Here is a 19625-nt window from a genome sequence, read left to right as displayed (position 1 = left end):
TCTGCTCACGCCTGCCCGTCAGCCAAATACCCCTAGCGATCTCACTGGCCTGTTGCCCGCCATCCTCCTGGCACCTACACCCATCTGCTGTTCACTGCCTCCCATCGCCTCTTTCCATGCTTTCATGCTCACACCTGCCTGTTGCCCATGGATGCAGCTAATGGGGTCGTTTTCGGCACTTGTGGCAGTGGTTGTGAGACTTATCCACTCACCCCCACCGTTAGGCGCTGCATCTGCCGCTAGGGTTTATCGGGTGTTAGCGGCCGTCGTGAGTTCCCTTCGGGAACGGACACGATAATTTACTTTTTTTTTTACTTTTTTACCTGCCTGTTGCCCGCCACCCTCCTGGCACTTCCACTCGCCTGTTGCCTCTCCTAGCGCCTTGGCCCGCGCCAGCTTTCTCCCCATACCTTACACCACCAGATCTAGCGCTAATTTGTTTATGCTTTTGCATAAGCAACACCCTACAGTAAGATCGGGCGCCGAAGAACACCTCGCCGAAGAACACCCAGGCTGGAAAACCGGCAAAATTTAAGAACAGTCCAGGCTAGAATTATCAGATTTAAGAACACTTTTAAAATTGTATACATTGTACATGTATGGGAGGTGAGTACATGTCATGTACACGTGTAAACAGTAACTGCTACATGTACAGTCGTTCCTATTTACGACACCCACTAGTTTAGAAGTACTACATTGCACTACATGTACATGTACATGTACATGACAAACGTCATGACGTCACTCGACTCGCCGCGCGCGTGGGAATAAGAACGGTCTGGCTAGAATCAAAAAATTAAGAACTTTCCTAGGCTGCGCTCGAGCCCCTGCGTTCTTCGGCGCCCGATCTTACTGTAAGACAACACTAGACATGGCTTACAGCAGACTACAGGAACCAAGCTTTCGCCAGGGTCTGAGTGGGAGTGGGGGGGGGGGGGGGGGAACAATGGGGTAAGATACAAGGGTGACACATGCCTGATGGTAACATGCAGGCTGAGAGAGAGAAAGAGAGAGAGAGAGAGAGAGAGAGAGAGAGAGAGAGAGAGAGAGAGAGAGAGAGAGAGAGAGAGAGAGAGAGAGAGAGAGAGAGAGAGAGAGAGAGAGAGAGAGAGAGAGAGAGCGGGAAGGGGCGTTACAGCCAAAAGACTGAACGAGAAAGAACTCTTACTTCGGCTGTAAACAGCAGAGGCGCAGGATTTCACGCACTCTCCGCTGGTCGGTGGAACCAACCCGCTGCGGTGGGGGAGTGCCAGTGTCTAGGATGACATCAACAACAGAGAAGCTGAGCACTGGCTGAGAGAGCACAAACTCTGCAACTGAGATGAACTGTGCACGGCCATTCACACCATCTTGTGCCAGGTGAAGAACATACAACACCTGCAGGACGCGTAGGGAGACATGAATATACACAGACAAAGCACACACACCTCAGACCTCAGACATGCCCATCGCGTAAGCGATGATAGCGAACAGCTATGTTAAACATAGCAACTTGTGCTGGGATTACAGCACACACGCACACACACGTATGCACACACACACACACACACACACACACACACACACACACACACACACACACACACACACACACACACACACACGTATGCACACACACACGTATGCACGCACACGCACACACAAACACAGGGGGAGGGGGTTAGACCAGTTCAGAACAGAACAGGAGGCAGGCTGAGTGGATAGCATGTAGATACCCAAGGTAGGTATCCATACTTGATTGGCCAGTACCTGTCAAGATGCGGTGTAGGCAGCATGATGATACCATCGCCTATCGGTACCTATGGACTGACAGTCTGTGTGTGGTGTACGGCGGAGTGCTGCTGTCAACTGTGGTTCGTCAGTCACCTGTTCTGCGCAGTGCGCAGTCTGCATGTGCCGGGACATGTACACAGAGTCTGCGCATAGTAGATGCCGGTAGCACAACAGCCTACAGTACAGGTACTGACTTCATGCATAACTGTTACTGTGTCGACTGGAGCAGAGTTTGCAGGACTTCTGTACAGACATCTACTTGTGAGGTCGAGTACTTGCACAGCTCTACATGCATCTACTTCGAGGTTAGTGTGGGTTCGAGGTAACTGAGGTTTACACGCAATAGTAAAATCTGAGTCGAACTCTAAGTCGGAAAGTCACAATGCGTCTTCTTGCTTTAAAAGCTTTCAGTTTGTTTCCATTTACTTTTGTCTATTACTACTAATTTCCATGTCCTGCCAGCGTGGCAGAAATGAAGCGAATGAAGCGCTTTCGTCAAGCGAAAAGTGGAGATTAGTTTTCAGCGCCTTCTTCCAAACGTCAGATACCGATGGTTCAGACAACTCTGCAAGCCTCGTTGAGGCTAACGATGTCTCGGTGTGCAATTCCGTCGACATGGGCAGCGGATCCGCTTCAGTCCAGCCCGAGTGAGCGGACTCTCCGAGCATCTTCGTCTCTGAAAATCAGTCTGGAATGTCGGATGGACCCTGGTGCTCTTGTAGAAGTTGATTCTCCGGAACCTGCAGCTGATCCTGCAACTGCAGACCGACCTGAAGCCGGTACTCTTCTTCCGCAACTGTTTCGCAATGTCGGCGGTCTGATGATCCGGGAACAAGGAGAACTGCAGGGACAGTGGGTGGTGTGCAAGGCTCGTGGCTGAAGTTGCCAGTTTCGCTAGGTTCGAGGGAGAAGTTTGAGCTACTTCAGCACCATTTCCGACCACCTGGGACCTATGGCATTGCTTGGCATGCACATTGTTCGGAGGTGAGAGCAACACGTTTGGCGCCATCGACTAGGTCAGCTGTATTCTACTTCGAAGTAGTCTGATGATGAGGTGTGGTACAGCATCAGCTTTGCTAAAATTGCACAGCGACCAAAAAGCCCACCGTGACTCCATTGCTACGCTAGCGACCTTCAAAGCAGCGCAGTCCGCAGGAGTCACATTCATTCCATCGGTCGAGCGCGGGTGGAATGTTGCCAACATTCACATCTCCACAGATTCAGAATGAGCTGATAGCATGTTGTGGTGATGATATTCGTAAGTATCTGCTGCAGGAGATCCGTCAAGCTCCTTGCCTTCAGTGGGCTGGCAGATGAAGCAGTTGATTGCAGTGACATGGAACAAATGCCAGTTGTAATTCAGTTTGTGGATACCAGCTTCAAAATACGGGAAGAACTCCCGGGCTTTGTGGAACGTGCTGAACGTACAAGTGGCAGGGCATTGGCTGATTCTGCCGTATGCTTCCTTTGAAGCTGCAAGCTTGATTTGTCTCGTCTACATGGTCAAGGCTATGGCGGAGCCACTTATACGACCATGGTCATGCACTGCAGTGCCCACTGCCTTCAACTTGAGCGTGATCCAAATGTCCAACATTGCTGCCGATGATGAAGACTGATGAAGCATTCTAACTTATGTGCAGAAACCGGTCCGGTTCAATTTTGTTTGGCAACATGTAACTAACTCTAACCTTTTTTACTGTGCTCTGGTGTGTTGGGGTTCAACTAAACTCGCCGTGCGCAACATGGGCATAGTGGTCCTGGAGGTCAGCATGATCTTCGCTGGTTCACTGAAGCGGCAGAATAAGCTAAAGGGGACAGTCGAGGCAACTCTGGAAAGTACTTTCCGATTCTAAGAAGAAGTTGGTTGACCTGCGCCACACTGGCTGGGCTGCCCGCCATTCGCCCTTGTCACCGTTGCAGAATTGTACCCAGCTGTAGTCAAATCTCTGGAGGGTATCAGCATGGATAACTCATGGGATGCAGCCATGGGATATAAGGTATCCTCACTTCCGAGATCTTCCCCACGACTTCAATTCCATTGCCAATTCCACAATCGTATCGAATGTGATGGCCTACATCCACTCCATTACCATCCAACTCCAAGGAGTTACACAGGGACATCAGCAAGGCTTACCCAGAGGTTAAATCTGTAACTGATATTGTTGGCTAAGCCAGAACGCAAGTGGACAAACCGACAAACACATGCGGACTGGTGGGATGAAGTAGCCAGGATGGTAGATAAGGTAATTACTTGATCAATCTTGCAACCCAATTGTTCTATGAGTTGACTGCAAACAAGTGTTGCATGGGCACTTGCATTCACCAGAACATAGCCAACCGCGTGCTTTCCCTGTTTGCAACGGATTGCCACTACACACACCACGGCAGGCAATATAGAAAATTGAGTGATTTGAATGATAATTGAAGTATATTAAATTTTACGGCCTTTGGGTCTTGAGCAACGTTATAATTAGCCGCTTACGGGCTCACCACACTACAGTAAGGAGGTGGGGACAAGGCTCAGAAAAAGATCGACAGCAACAGGGGCTCCGTCCCAGGAACAAACTACACTTACCCCCATGCCCATGAAGGTGACACACACACACACACACACACACACACACACACACACACACACACACACAGGCGCACACGTACACACACACACACACACACACACACAAGCGCACACGTACACACACACGTACACGTACACACACACACACATACACACACACGCACATTCAACTAACCTTGCGAGTGATGTCACTTAAAACAAAGAACGATGCAGAAGAATCCATTGCCAACTGGAGACGTGGCTCAGTGGCACCAAAGATGCTGTACATAAAGGGACAAGGAAACATTACAAAATAACTTACATGTAGTTTGGGCCTGGTTTAAATATGGCTTTGGAAAATTCAAAATTTATTTTTCCTTGCTATCAGGTTCGGCCTCACTTCCTCTGTGCTGCGCTGATGAGTTCACAAAGAACGAAACAGCATGCTGACCGCAGATTGAGTAACTGTAATAGACATAAAAATATAAAACCTAGTTTAACTGTACTTATTACAATACCGGCTATCCTGCACTTGGGTCGAAGTATGCACCCACCCAAATCCACACCTGTACTCTACAGAGCTGAACAGCAGGCCATAACGACCTCTATCAAGCCTCAGAGGACTATGCCAAGGCCACAGCAGCTGCACAACACATACCTGCCGCCAGCATTGGCACTCGACTCCGGTTCAAAGCTGGAGAAGAACACCGGTGCAAACACGCCAGAGAACGCATGCAGTCAGACAGCAGTCAAGCAAGTAAGACAGGGCAGTAGTGAATCACCACAACACTCTCCTAGCACACTACAGCTGTACTAGTAAAACATTCAGAGAGGTTTTCTGAAAATACAATAAAGAGGTTCCGGAGTGCGATTTTTCGTGCCAAAATCCGTAGAGGCGCTCCGGATTTTTATACGTCGTTTTCGAGCAGTGAAATGTTCCGGAGTACGGAACTTATGTCTTTGCCGTCATTGCCTAGGTTACGATCGCAAACACGTCATATTCCCGTGCGATGCCTTTTTACTTTGAAAATTTGTACCGAAATCAAAACTTCCCGGGGAACATCGATGTTTCTCGTACCAAATTTGTACGCGAAAAATCTTTCTGCACTCGATGATGCAAAATCTCCATACGAAACATGGTTCGTATGAAAGCCAGTCCACACGGATTCTCCGTGCCAAAAAATCGTATGGAGCATGCCTCGAAAAAATCCGTAGCGCCCACCGATACGGATTTTGGCACGGAAAATCGTACCCCGGAACCTCTCTAATAAGTGAACTAAGACATCTCTTATGTACAGGAAGACATTGGCGAACTATGACCATTGCACGACGGTTAGACAAGTATTCGAAGATCTGCATCAATTTCCCATGTTCCATCCCAATTTTCGTGCCACCCTCACACATCTGCTTGTGGCAAGCTGAAGAGTAAAGTTGTGTCACCTACACGTCAACATTATAGGTATAACAAAGATGGAAGAATACACTGGAATACCTCCCGTAGACCACACACACGCGCGCGCACACACACACACGCACACACACACACGCACACACACATGCACACACACATGCACACACACACACACACGGACACATACTGGGGCGGAACACACAGAATTGCAATACAACACTGAGAAACTAGAGTACCCCCCCCCCCCCCCCTCTCCCCCACCAATAGTCGACTGTAACCCCATTCGTACCTGATGGTTTGTAAGCATTCCCACTTCACAGTACACCAGATCTTGAGCACGCGGTTGGACTCAGCAGCTGTCACCACGAAGCGCCAGAACGTGCGACTGGAAAACACCACAGTCAGATCGCACAGCAAACTTCAAACATACAGCGGCGGCAATGGAAATCCGACTTCACAAATGAACAAGACGCACATATACAGTGCAGACGCACATACACAGCTCCGGCCACAGTTATAGAAGCCACACCAAAGACGAATGCCAGAGAGTACTCATTCAACAGACTGCCAGAATCACACCAGTGCATCACCGAAACAAGGAATGCGCGCACGGCACTGCCTCTTAGCACGTACTCAGGGTTATGGCTGACTCGGTCATCACAGAAGATGATACTAGAGACTCGTGCACCGTCGTGTGGAGACCATGTGTGTAGGCAACTGAAGACAGCACACAAACAACCAGACACACAGAGATGGACAGCACTTTAGAAGATACGCGAGAACTTTGGCCCCCCTCACACCCACCCACCCACCCACTCACCCACGCGCACGCACACACACACACAGCGATCCACACGGTGACTCACTGCGGGCTAGTCTTCAACGTTGCTTGGTCAACCTGCCAGAACCGGACAAGGCCATCACCTCCGCAGGACGCGAGAACAGCGGCATCTGGAGACAGACTGAGGTCGTAGATATTCTACACATAAACACACACACACGCACGTACACAACATGTACAAAGTTGATAACCACTCAGCAGTCGAATTACTGACTGCTGAGGCACATCAGTACAAAACACAAACGAGAGGGCTTGAAAGCCCAGGAGCTGTATGGGATAGCACCAGGTATGCCCGACGGCCGATGGCCGACAACACACACGCAAGCACGCATGCACGCACACACACACTGTACTGTACTGCACTTGCTCACTGCCAAAATTGGTTACGTGGGTCTCCCCGGGAGAGAGGAGAGAGGAACTCAAAAGAAATCTTGGAAAGAGGACTCAACTGGCTATTGAACCGCCCAACGGCCGACAACCCCTGAAATCCCCGAAACTCTGGGTGGAATTGAAAATGATCCCACTTACGGGCTCACCACACCTCAGTAGTAAGTGGGTGAGGACAAAGTGCAGAAAAAGGATTGACGGCATCAGGGTACCCGTCCCGGGATCCAACTGCAGTTACCCCCTGCCCCCAGTGAGGGTAATACTTGGTACTAGTGTGGGTGGCTAAATCAGAGTGGATTTGACATAAGCTTCACCAGCACCAGTGATTACACAAGAGTTAATCTAGCCAGAAGCGCACGCACGCACGCACACACACACAGAAAGAAACGTAATAAAGCGCTGTGGACCCTGGCTAGCACTAGGCGCTACTAAAGTAACGTCTTTTGCATAGCTACGGGAATAAAGGCATAAGGGGCCGTCCGTAAATGTCGATAGTTTTTACAATCCGTGAAATTTTTGTACCTGGGTGGTGGGTGCAGCCGAAATTCAAAGTAAATAAAATATCGATGACACGCAGACCTGGCGCCCAGTACTGCGTGTGCGTGGGTCTGCGTGCGTCGAACCACACGTACACGTAGATTGTTGTCTCCAAAAAATGTAGTGGAGATCGAAACTCTTGAAGCAAAAGAAAGAGGGAAGTTTGTCAGATATTATTCACAAGTATAATTATTGCACAATTATTCGAAGTATCACAATACCTGATTAATCCGGGTCAAGTTCAGCTCTTATTTGAACTCCACATCGAAGAATTGCTACATCGCCAATGGTTGGAACAGTTCCCATGTGGAGCGTGGCCTAACGAAAATGGCACGGCAGACTACTTTGTTTGGTACAGCTGCCTAACGAAAATGGCACGGCAGACTACTTTGTTTGGTACAGCTGCCAAAAAAGATAAGTTTTTCAAAGAGCTTGACAGCCCTGGTGAAGACGACGATGGCTACTACGCCGTCCTCGAGGCCTTGTGGACTGTTGAAACGTCCAATAATCGATCTGCGTTTTTCACCAAAGCACAGAAGCAGTGGATGGAGACGTTTTCCGCAGACCCGCAGGCAAGGTCGGAGATCATCCAAAAGGCCATTTCACTCAGAGCGAAGGACGGGCAGAAGCTAGGAAGTAGCATTTTCGCACAGACTTCCACCTCCGCCGACACCCCAAAGGACGCTGCACTGAATGACACGGTGAGCGCATGCCTGCGTGTGTATGGACTCCACCTACATTTATGTAGGTACAGTACATGTGTCATCAATATTTTATTCCGTAAAAAGTAGGGGGGTGGGTGGTGGGTCCTGGTTACTTTGTAAAATTCACGGATTGAAAAAAACTATTGATATTTATGGATGGCCCCTAACTGTACATAAATGATGGTCAAATCTCACCTGCTCATGAGCGGTGTCCACAACAGTAATACCAGCAAGAATGGTCTCCTGTGCCAAGGGGGTGTCTCCGATTTGTGCAGAACGGGCAACTTCAACATCATACACCACCGCCTGAAACAACAACAACAACAACAACAACAACAACAACAACAACAACAACAACAACAACAACAACAACGACGACAACGACAATGATTACAACACTGGCGATTGAGGCAACAGCAGTGGCAACAACAAAATTAGTAGGGCTGAAACGGTTAGAGTTTTCAGCTGATCCGTTAACCGGAATCTTAACGGTTACAACCTACCTCTAAGGCACATACCTACTTTCATGTGCCATTGTGCATATCCCGTGACCTCAGTCACTACCCAGACCGCCTGGATTAGAGAGATATTGTTTGGTTTGGCCTCATTTTCTCTGTGCTGCGCTGATGAGTCCACAAGAGACGAAACAGTTCTGTCTGCAGATTGAGTAAGAGAGATATTCTAAATGTACCTGACAATTCAAAGAAGATGTGCACACAGTAGAAACAGCAATGAAGATGTAATGTGCTCATTGCCTGGAAGAGGCATGCCCTTCCCCCCCCCGCAGCCGCTAACTGACTCACCGTACAGCCATGGACAACACCGAGAAAAGTGTGCGTGCCATCATCATCGTCATCGCTGTCGTCAACGACAACAGGCTTGTTGCCCGGTATGGGCACATGCGGAGACCACACCAGGCGGTGCACCTCATCTGGATTCGGCTCCTTCTTGCTGTGTACAATCAAACACACCGAGGACTGGATGTCATCCTCCGCATCGGACAGCTCCCATATAAACAGGTTGCCGCCGCTGTCCACACAGCCAATCAAGTTGCTGGAGGCGTGTGCAAACGCCACGTCGGCTACAGGCGCCAGAAGACCCTTGAGTAGAGTACGGGTGGAGGTGCGCTGGTTGATAACCCTCACCATATAGCCATTCTTGCCTAGAAGCCGCCACCCCACGCACATACAATCAAAACAGTCACAAACAAATTATTAACCCTTTACCATCCGACCAAATTTCCCCAGCAGTCCCAAATGCAATAATTCTCACCTTATTCTGAGAATATCTTCGGTTCTAATCAACCAATTTTCACAATCTTGGGCATTCTGGAAAGCTCTCCACGAGCTGCGTACATTGAGCTCAAACAGGGCACGACCGAGATCACATATCCAGCGCCAGGGAGCTTCAAATACACCCCATCGCTGTATATACGAGGAAATTCTCTCCTCGTCAGCCATTTCTCGCTCCTTCATCGTAAACATTCCAAATGTTTTGCTTGAGTTTCTTTTCATGCTGCCCACGCGCTCGAAGCATGCCAAAGTGACTCAGCATGTCAGGAGAGGGGAAAATCCCCGCTGAAGGTCAGTCACTCGGAAAGAAATTCGACTTTTGCCGTAGCTGAAATGTCGAGCAAAATATCTTTGGAATGCGACATCGCAGCTCTTTACCGACTGGTGCAATGGAAAGCTGGGTTCTTCGGCTTCTTTCTAGATACTTAGTTCTTTAAATTCCGCCAAGAATCGATCGAGTTACGAATGTTTTAGTGTATGCATGTCCATCGATCTCTAGAGATCGATTCAAGTACGCACGGATGGTAAAGGGTTAAAAACATGTATACATGTAACCGCAGCCCCCTCCCCCTCCAACTTACCAACTACTGGAAGACCAGACCACCAATGTACAGTTGCGGCCAAAGAAATCCCAAACCCATGAGCCGCAATACATGTATGCACTGGACGGGCGCTGTGCAACTCCAGACCTGCTCATACCGCAATACATGAATACACTGGACGGGCGCTGTGCAACTCCAGACCTGCTCATACTGCAATACATGTATGCACATGTACGCAACCATCATCATCTTCAGTTATTACCCTATCCCTTTGGTTTAATGCATTATACAAGCCACCCAGCAAAGCTTCAAGAAGTCTGTGACCCCAGATGGAAATTGCAAAGCGTGGGGAAAAACAAGAAAGTCAAGAATGCAATGTGTATATGCGTGCACGCCGTCACCACACATCACCACACGTGCCCGGATGCACACACGTGCATGCACGCACGCACACACACACACACACACACACACACACACACACACACACACACGCACACACGTACACGCACACACCTGCACACACACACATACGCGCACACGAATGCTGCATGCATGCTTACCCCTGACAGCATATGCAAAGTAACGGTCATTGGACGCCACAAGGACTCCATCGTAGAAGTTTTGTTCCCATGACTGGTTGGCAATAGAAACATTCTTGACCTTCAAATATAAAATGCATATTTGTACACATTGCAATCTGTAAAGCCTCAACAAGATACCAAATAAATGTTCAAGAAAAGGATTTTGGCAGAGCACCTAGGCCTCAAAATGTCTGCTTGTTTAGAACTGTTTAGAATCACAACCTATAAACCATCCAAGAGAGATAATTCGTTTGCAGACAACGTTCATTATAACGTCACCTTCCGCCGTCCCACAGGTTCGATTCCCCTCATTACAAGACACAGCAAATGGCCACGGACTGCGAAAGTAGTCAGATAGCTCAATATTGGCTGCCAGCAATTTGGCGTCAAGTTTGAAAACACGATCAAACAGACACACACAGACACACACAGACACACACATTCACAGACATACACACACACATACACACACACACACACACAACACACACACAACACACACAGCAGGCACAACAGGCAAGCAATCCAGGGAGAAGAAAGGCAAACACTCACAAGGCTGCTAGCACACATCGGGTCGGTGCTGCTGCCATCCAATGATGTCTTGGAGCTGGCGACGATCTTCACCATCTTTGTGCTTGCAATGGGGATGCCATTGGGCCTGTCCTCTCCTGTCAAGCCGATGATCTGTTCTTCGTCAGTCAACTCCTCCAGCTCCATGTTGCCAGCCACCTGCGCATGCCGAATATCACGCGCGCATACAGCAACAAGCCCATTGCGCAATGACGCAATTTGTACCGCGGACACCCCACACAGGCACCTGGGCATGGCCGTCTGGGGTGTTGAACAGTTCGCCCCCGATCGCAGCGTACCCGCAAGCATTACTCATGCAATCAAAATTAATTTGGCAATACGCAATGGGCTTATGGGCACCTGCACCTCAACAGCACTGCCGTACTTAGTCACCGTGTTGGTGAACTCATCTGCCAACTTCCTTCCTGAACGGCTGTCTGCTGTTCACATGTGTTGACGTGCCATACTACACCGGCAACAGCACAGAGCATCTCAACTCGCCACACCATGCAAGGTTTATCACCAAAAATCATCGCAGACACAAAGTACAATGTAACGTACCTCACACACACATACACACACCTCAGACCTCAGACCTGCCCATCGCGGAAGCGATGATAGAGAGCAGCTATGTTAGACATAGCAACTTGTGCTGGGATTACACCATTCAACAGCTTGCAAGGCTGATGAATTGACCGCCACTAATTTTAGCCTGGTATCCACCACACAGCTGATTGAAGTGGCTTTTTCTGGCCAGTGAATCCCTTTTTTTTCATTATTTTTTTGACACACGCACGCCACACCACATACTCCGGCATACACTGGCTGTTGGTAACCACCCAGAAGAATGAGAAAGAGAAGAAAGACGTGTGCGACCATAATCGTTGGGAATTGAACCCGCAACCTCTCGATTGGAAATCGACTGCACATACCACTGCACCATATGGGACACACACACACACACACACACACACACACACACACACACACACACACACACACACACACACACACACACACACACATCAATACAACCATGCGTGTCTTCAACCTTTTTATCAACACGCAATCGAATACAGTGAAGAAACCCATGGAAGCTCCAGACAACTGTATGTAATGTGCCCCATGTGTTATTTCAGAAAAGAGAGGACGCTTGCATGCAATTGTTCACGTGAGGCACTTTTTTAAACATCTGTAAGCCCAATCACATTCGCAGCACTACAGAGACCACACGATTACTACTACAGCTTCAGCTACATCACGATACACACACACACGCGCGCGCGCGCGCGCACACACACACCACACACACACACATACACACACACACACACACACACACACACACACACACACACACACACACACACACACACACACACATGGGTACAATTCTGGGTAAAGGTGCAGTTTAGGGTCCCACATTATTTCGCACTTTCCCAGTGTTCTGTGTACTGTCACGCGTGCTTTCTGTGTACATGAACCCCAGAAACCTTGCAAAGCAACAGTACTCAGTGCACAGAACACTGGGAAAGTGCGAAATCATTTGGGACCCTAAACTATACCTTTACCCAATTCTGACCGAACCTGCGACAACACTAAACTTCTTAGAAGCAGAAATCAACATTCTAAATGCAAGCCTTTTCTAGGTAGCCTCCTGAATTCTACACAGGTCCCATCACTGTTCCAAAGCTGAGATTTTGAGATACAGGCAGAGCAGAAAGAGGGAGAGAAGGTCACAATCTAAAAAAGGCTTGGACTACCTTCAACATACACCTATGACTACTGGATTATCATACATTCACGAACAGGTCTGCTTCATTTTCTCACCAACCTGGGTAAAAAGCCTCCGACAAAGAGAACCTCGACGAGAGCGAGTGCTTGGCCCTAGTTTCGCTTGTAACAGACGAATCCTCCGTCAAGCAAGATGTCTGAGGGTAAACTGAACCGAAACTCAATGAAGCCCTTTAGTTAGGTACGTGGCAAGTAGGCAAGTGGCAAGTAGGCAAGTGGCAAGTAGTAGTATTACTAGTACTAGTAGTTCTTCGAAACAATAATGCATTCAAAGTCAAAAGACCGAAACAAAAGCTTTCTGGGGGAAAATTTTCGTAAAACCGTGATCAGTTTCTGTGACGTCACCATGCAATTACATCACTTGAAGGAATTACGTCATGATTGAACGTCATGCTGGCAGGCTGTGCAGTACAGTGTGCACTGAAAGTCTGTGCAGTAGGCCTTTCCGGATTATGTGTTTGCATATTTTTGCATTTTGGGGGTCAAAATGCATTTTGTCCATTTTGACCCACTTTGGGCCAGGGAGTCGTAAAATACCGGTATTTTACGACTCCCTGCAAGCGATAGGTACTTCACGATCACCATGAATGATCACCATGGTGCCAAATGTCACGCGACTAGCTGTCGCCATTTTGTTACCATGGCAACGGTGGCATTTTTGTGCTTTTTTGGGCAAATTTTTGCATTTTCTTTAGAAAAAAATTTGATTTATAGGGGTTTTTCAAAACACTTTCCATTTCCATTTTAGATCAAGAAAAAACGCATAAAGCGGGATTCACAGAAGCTTTTTTGCGATGCGACACGCGATGCGACGCGATCTGCGATGGATGCGTGCGATGCGAACTCGCGAAATACCATTCACAGAAGAAGTCAGCGATGCGACAAAGTTTTGCTGATTTGGGTACGTCACCATGATATTCGCGCGGTTTGACACAACTTGTAAAAATTTAAAGGCAACTCTTGCACCTTTGTACAACTTTGCTGTAGAAAAGGTCAAAATCGTACACCAAATCGCTTGTCGCATCGCATCGCATCGCAAAAGTTGAGCCAAGCTCAACTTCTGCGATGGCATGCGATGGCCCAGTTGCGTCAGTTGCGTGGGGTGCGACATGGCTGCGATTTGGGGTTTTCCCGGTTTCGCGCCTGTCGCATCGCGTGTCGCATCGCAAAAAAGCTTCTGTGAATCCCGCTTAAAGGGGAACTCCGGTCCAAAATCACCCCCATTTTTTATTGCGGAATCCATTAGAGTATGTCGTAAGTGGTAGAATGGCGAAAACCGGAAGCTTCTACGACAAGGATAACATACCTAAATTACCAATTGCAATTTTCCATATTTGGCACGAGGGGGCCCCCTCCCACCCTGTGACGTAAAACGTTCTCAGCCCGGTCCACTCAGATGAAATTTTCAAATAATTGAAGCAAGAATGAAAAGTCCTTGGCCATTGTTGAAGTGCTTGTTGTTCTGTGCCATGCCCGATTTATTGTCACGACTCGCTGCTGCGTCTCTGGATGCAACAATGTCACGAAGAAAGAGGCGCCTGCGGGCTGTCGTAGCATGGCTTTCCTCTGGCTGACGCGAACCTGACGACAGCTTGGCTATGGAGAGTATGTTGGAAGGATTTTTCTCCGACGAAAAATAACCGTGTCTGCACTGAGCAGTTCACTGAGATGTGCTATGAAAGAGATTTCCAACAAGAGTTTGCACAAAGCATTGGTGGCTATAAGCAGAAGCAGCAGCGACGCTTGAAGCCAGGGTCTCTGCCATCCTGAAACTTGGCGGTACATGTCATACTAATAGTTAGTAGCTCCTCTACCTCTGCTGCCAGCAAAAGCAGACCATCTTCGATTTACTTCCAGGAACGTGAGCACGATGAGTAAAGTGAACGGCATGATTTTGTGCCGTCCAGAACGTAGCTCTAAACGACTACAGAGTACAGTCCTACTCAAAGTCCTCTACTCAAAATCCTAGTCAGTGAAGTCGAGAATTGATGTAATGTACATGGAACGTTATCATGTGTGTTATTTCGGTTCTCTTTATCTGTAAGTTTCCATTGCGTTACTTTCCGGTTGCAGCTACACTGCCACAAATACAAGGTACAGTATGATTTGTAGTCTGGAAATTTTCCATGCTGTCATACTGAAGTGGGCACCAAAACGTGTCCACTTTTCGTACAATGGCATGAGAGCACGGGTACAGTCGGCATGTCTGCCCCACAATGCCAATATAGGGAGAGCGCACGCCAAAACCAAGGAGGGTGTGCTCAGGTACAGGCTGGAATACACCAAGAGCACAAAGTGGCCAAGAAGCTGCACGACAATGTCCTGCAACTTCTTAAAGTACCTGTTGAACGATGTGCATACAACCATTCTCGGCATTCGCAACGGCACACGGCACCGGCACAACCCCATGCTCCCGAACACAGTACAGTCTTGTGCCATTGTATCTGTCAACTTCACCAGATTGTTCATGCAGCTGCATTGGTGCAAAGCATGCGCCCACCCGAAAACACAAATATTGCCCGAGTCAAGAATAGTTATAAATCGTGTCTGTCAACTGTTTTCTACATTCTGCATGCACATGTACCAATGATTATGTGAACGTCAACCAGGCCAAGAAGCATTATCATCATCATCATCATGTCCAACTGCTTCCTCAAAGCCCCAGTGCGCATCTGCATTGGCTTCTGGCACAGCTGCTTTATCTTCGATACCACGCAAGACGGTATCACACGCCGCTGCTTGCGTCCAAAGTATCCATGGGTGAACCATGTGTATTGTCTATACGCCACATGTCTCCAAATCCTGCACAAAACAGTTGGAGAGATGTAGATACACATACCACGAGTGTCTTCATGATTGTGTAAAAGTAAATAGTTTCAGTGTAAATAGTTTCGGATTCGAATTAATATTTCTATGGGCTACTATACTAAAGACACTTTGGCCTGTTTTCAAATTTACATCACTTTTACACACAGTTGAAACACTTACAGTGCTAGGAATAGTATGAATGAAAGACATCGTTGTACCAGTATAATTATATTGGCATGGGTGCAATAGAACTTCATGATTGTGTGATGGAAGTTGGTGAATTTGAATACTGTACACAAAATCATTGCACAACACTTCCCATCTACTTTGTACCGGTACATGAAACATGGAAAGAAAGGAAATAATGAAACCGATTCAGTGAATCCTCACCTGTTTGACCACGGTCCACACCTTGCCCGAAATTCTTCGAAGGAAAGCAATGCCACCTCGAGCACTGATTTTTGCAGGCAAACAACAGCAAACTCTGAGTGCTGCATGACGCCCTGCAGCCCTTCCTGCTCGCCGCGTTTACTGAAAGCTGCAGGAACCTCCCAGCAACAAGTCGACTCGACCTCGCTCCACATCATGCTGCATTGTTCGCAACGGCATGAAGCAGTGCTTCTCACGCGAGCACTTGCAACCAAAGCGTTCTCTTCACGTTCATCTGTTTTGTAGTCTCAGAAATATTACTTGTAGACAGTTTCGCAGACGCTGATGCGCGCTTCGGCTCGAACCTAAAAGGCCTCGGTGTTGTTGAATCCGAAGTGGCGTCCACCTCCACACCTCCCGTGGTCTCCTCTTCCTCCAACATGATGATCGAATGAATACTAGTACAAGGGTTATTGATTGAAGAAAAAACAGTGAATACCTTTTTCAAAATTTCTGCAGGTCTACCATTTGAATACAAAAATTTGGAGGTCACTGAGAACGTTTTACGTCACAGGGTGGGCGGGGGCCCCCTCGTGCCAAATATGGAAAATCGCAATTGGTAATTTAGGTATGTTATCCTTGTCGTAGAAGCTTCCGGTTTTCGCCATTCTACCACTTACGACATACTCTAATGGATTCCGCAATAAAAAATGGGGGTGATTTTGGACCGGAGTTCCCCTTTAATCCGGAAAAGCCTACTGTGCAGTGGACGTGGCAGCTCTGACTCTGAGCTCCAAACCATTCTGCTTAGCTAGCCTATTGTCAGTATTGAGTATTGTGCCACTTGCGATTTTGCGCATATCACGATCACAATCATATCAGTCGTCGAGCATTTTTATTTACTTAGTTGTAGTCTGCAAGGAAACGGTTACAAGTATTGCCTTCTGCTAGTTCTAGGTGTGCAAGAGACTAGGCGTGAGGAGCAGTAGAGAGTTGGGAATTTTCTTTGGGAGCAGGGAATCATAAAGGGTGTGCCAACATTTTTACGCTTGTGTTGAGGCACTGTCACCAGGAGCCCGAAAACAGAGGGTGAAACATCCCATTCGTTTGCAGCAGTGGCTCCAGCACTTTCCATGTGAGTACAGCAGCAGTGTGCGTGAGTGCATGTGGATGATAAAGTGCGATAATTATAAAAATATGAAATAATTATGAGAGCGGTCTTAGTGGTCTTAGCGATTCTGAGCACTGTGTTGACAGCGGACTGATTCTACTGTGAGAACGGTCTTATACTAGTAGTTATAGTGATGCACAGCAATGCAATGAATCATCAGGTCTACAGATACGCATGTTAGCACCATGGCAGGGAGTTGTATAAGAGCAGGGGAGGACACGGCATGCAAAAGGTCGTGCGATGTGTGCCTCACAATTCTCAGTGTGAGGAAGCCTTTGGGTAGAAGTCGCGGGAACCCCAGAATGGGCCGATATCTGTCGTTTACGATGATATACGGCGAAGAATATCTGAAATGGATAAGGAAGGACACAGAAAGAAGCCTCCAGTGACAGCGAAGAACCAAACAAGCGCCCATCCCGATTGTGCCTGGTATTCCTAGATCAGTTTTCTGGAGAGCAACGGGTGGGTGATGTTTGGCGATGGGAACATAACATTGTTAACCATTGTTGGTAAAAACTCATGAAAAATTCACCATGTTTCAATCCCATCCCCACTCTCACAGTCTTCTGATTTGCCCAGTTCGAGTGGTGAGTACAGTACGCCCCACAAGATGATTTCCTACCACTGACTAAACACTCTGGGAGAGAGGTCGAGAACGGCCAGCTCCCTAATAGTTTTCTTGTGATCTGTCACATCGTGAATTCTTGTACCCCGAGAAGTACTCGGCGGGAAAAGCGGGTGCAGAGCTGTGTCAACCAGGATCCTCGGTAATCAACGGAGCGTTCTCTCCCGGGCTTACACGTATCCCAGGCACCATGGTACATTTCTCGTACACAACAGAGGATGCACCTTGAATTGACTCTCCGAGTACCCCACCAGTGAACTCTGCGGCCGACCACACACACACACTTCCCACAATAGCAAGAGGTTCCTTCTGAGGACTGAATTCCTTCTGACAGCTGCTTCGGTCATTGAGACCTCGTCAGAGAAAGTTGAATTGTTTTAAAAATGGCTGGAAAAGAAAAATACGGACGGCACTATCTCTTCGTACTAAACTAAAATACACGTAGAATGGAACTTGTGGTGGAATAACAAACGGCAATAATAAGTCGTATCACACGGCGTACTACTACGGATAACATGTAACATTTCGGTCCTTTCCTTTAAAATTAAATCATGAAAATATTATATTAAACGAATGAGATACTTGTAATTCAGCTTTCCGATGGCAAGACTTGAAGTTGCATGGTTGGCATTTTTGACCATGTTACACGCCTCAAGTCTCATGTTTACCGGTGTATGCAAGTGGTTTGGTAGGTGAGCCTTGCCTCGCCTTCCAATGCGTTGCATGTGGAGGGTTGGTGGACATTGAATATTCATTGATTTCTCTATTGCGGCATGCGTTTGCGGTGTGTTTCAGGGCAAGCTAGCAACACGGCAGTGCGGAAACACTCATCACCATGTTGCAGCACTTCCTTCGACTTTTCACCGCGTAAGGACCAGACTGCAGTCTTAAGTGTCATGTTTTTTTTGGTTGTTAGTCGACATTTTATGACTTTTTAAACGAATCAAAGATGGGGTAGTCGACTTACAACCAGGTTCAACTACTGCTGATCATGTGATATTGAACCGGTAAATCGAGGCCGCAAGTATTGGGGGTCAACGCATAACCGGTAAGATACGGTAGTCCCCCCCCCCCCCCCCCCCCCGGCACTCTTCAGTAACACAGGGTGTAAGCTCACTTACCCTATTGACAGCGTATTCCTTTGCTGGTTTTGTGTATCTACATGTACTAGTACTCATACTCGAGATTGTTACCACTCACTTACAGTCCATTCCTAACAAGATGATCTCTGGCTCCGGTGAGTTCGCGTATCTTGGTGATTTTATTGTACCCGATGCAGTGACGCAAAGTTTGATGTTTTAAAAATGGGACAAAAAAAGGTTCAACTGGGGTTTGAACCACACAGTGTACTGTTGCAAGTGGGGTCAAGCAGTTTAGATTTATACGTACATTGTCTTCCCAATTCAATGCTATCGGTGCAAAACATGGCCGAAATCCTTGTTACGGTTTGCCTGTTGGAGAAATAGACCCCAGAAACATAATTGGAAGAGCATTCCGCAGGGATTGCAAACAAATTCTTTTTTCAACTCCAAGTTTGACCCCGCTTATTGCCGAAAGTAAGATTATCATCTCTTTGTGAATGGACTGTAGTTTCAGTGAAGACAGTGTGTAGTACAGGGATTCACTCTGATGAATGGAAGTTTCCATATTCTTGTTTGCA

General features: G+C 47.6%; 1 protein-coding gene and 1 long non-coding RNA gene across 2 annotated transcripts in view; both read right to left on the bottom strand.

Annotated features, from left to right (window-relative positions):
• The window catches only part of LOC135804460 (enhancer of mRNA-decapping protein 4-like), a 28480-nt gene extending 15273 nt beyond the window's left edge, over window positions 1–13207 (bottom strand). The window contains exons 1-11 of the mRNA XM_065318336.1: window positions 13033–13207; window positions 11181–11357; window positions 10608–10707; window positions 9014–9372; window positions 8406–8516; window positions 6608–6720; window positions 6375–6458; window positions 6031–6126; window positions 4989–5024; window positions 4527–4611; window positions 1169–1377 (exon numbers count right to left, since the gene is read on the bottom strand). Of these exons, the coding sequence (XP_065174408.1) occupies window positions 1169–1377; window positions 4527–4611; window positions 4989–5024; window positions 6031–6126; window positions 6375–6458; window positions 6608–6720; window positions 8406–8516; window positions 9014–9372; window positions 10608–10707; window positions 11181–11345 (1358 nt within the window). The 5' untranslated portion in view covers window positions 11346–11357; window positions 13033–13207. The remainder of the gene's footprint in view (window positions 1–1168; window positions 1378–4526; window positions 4612–4988; window positions 5025–6030; window positions 6127–6374; window positions 6459–6607; window positions 6721–8405; window positions 8517–9013; window positions 9373–10607; window positions 10708–11180; window positions 11358–13032) is intronic.
• A 2314-nt stretch (window positions 13208–15521) lies between these two features.
• LOC135807042 (uncharacterized) lies at window positions 15522–16683 on the bottom strand. The gene is made up of 2 exons (XR_010551424.1): window positions 16191–16683; window positions 15522–15794 (listed from the first exon to the last, which is right to left on the bottom strand). It is a non-coding gene; the product is annotated as an uncharacterized LOC135807042 (long non-coding RNA).
• Window positions 16684–19625: the final 2942 nt, after the last annotated feature.

The sequence above is a fragment of the Sycon ciliatum genome, chromosome 1 (assembly GCF_964019385.1).
Source record: "Sycon ciliatum chromosome 1, ocSycCili1.1, whole genome shotgun sequence".
NCBI classification, from domain to species: Eukaryota; Metazoa; Porifera; class Calcarea; order Leucosolenida; family Sycettidae; genus Sycon; species Sycon ciliatum.
This window is presented reverse-complemented; position numbering and strand designations above follow the sequence as displayed.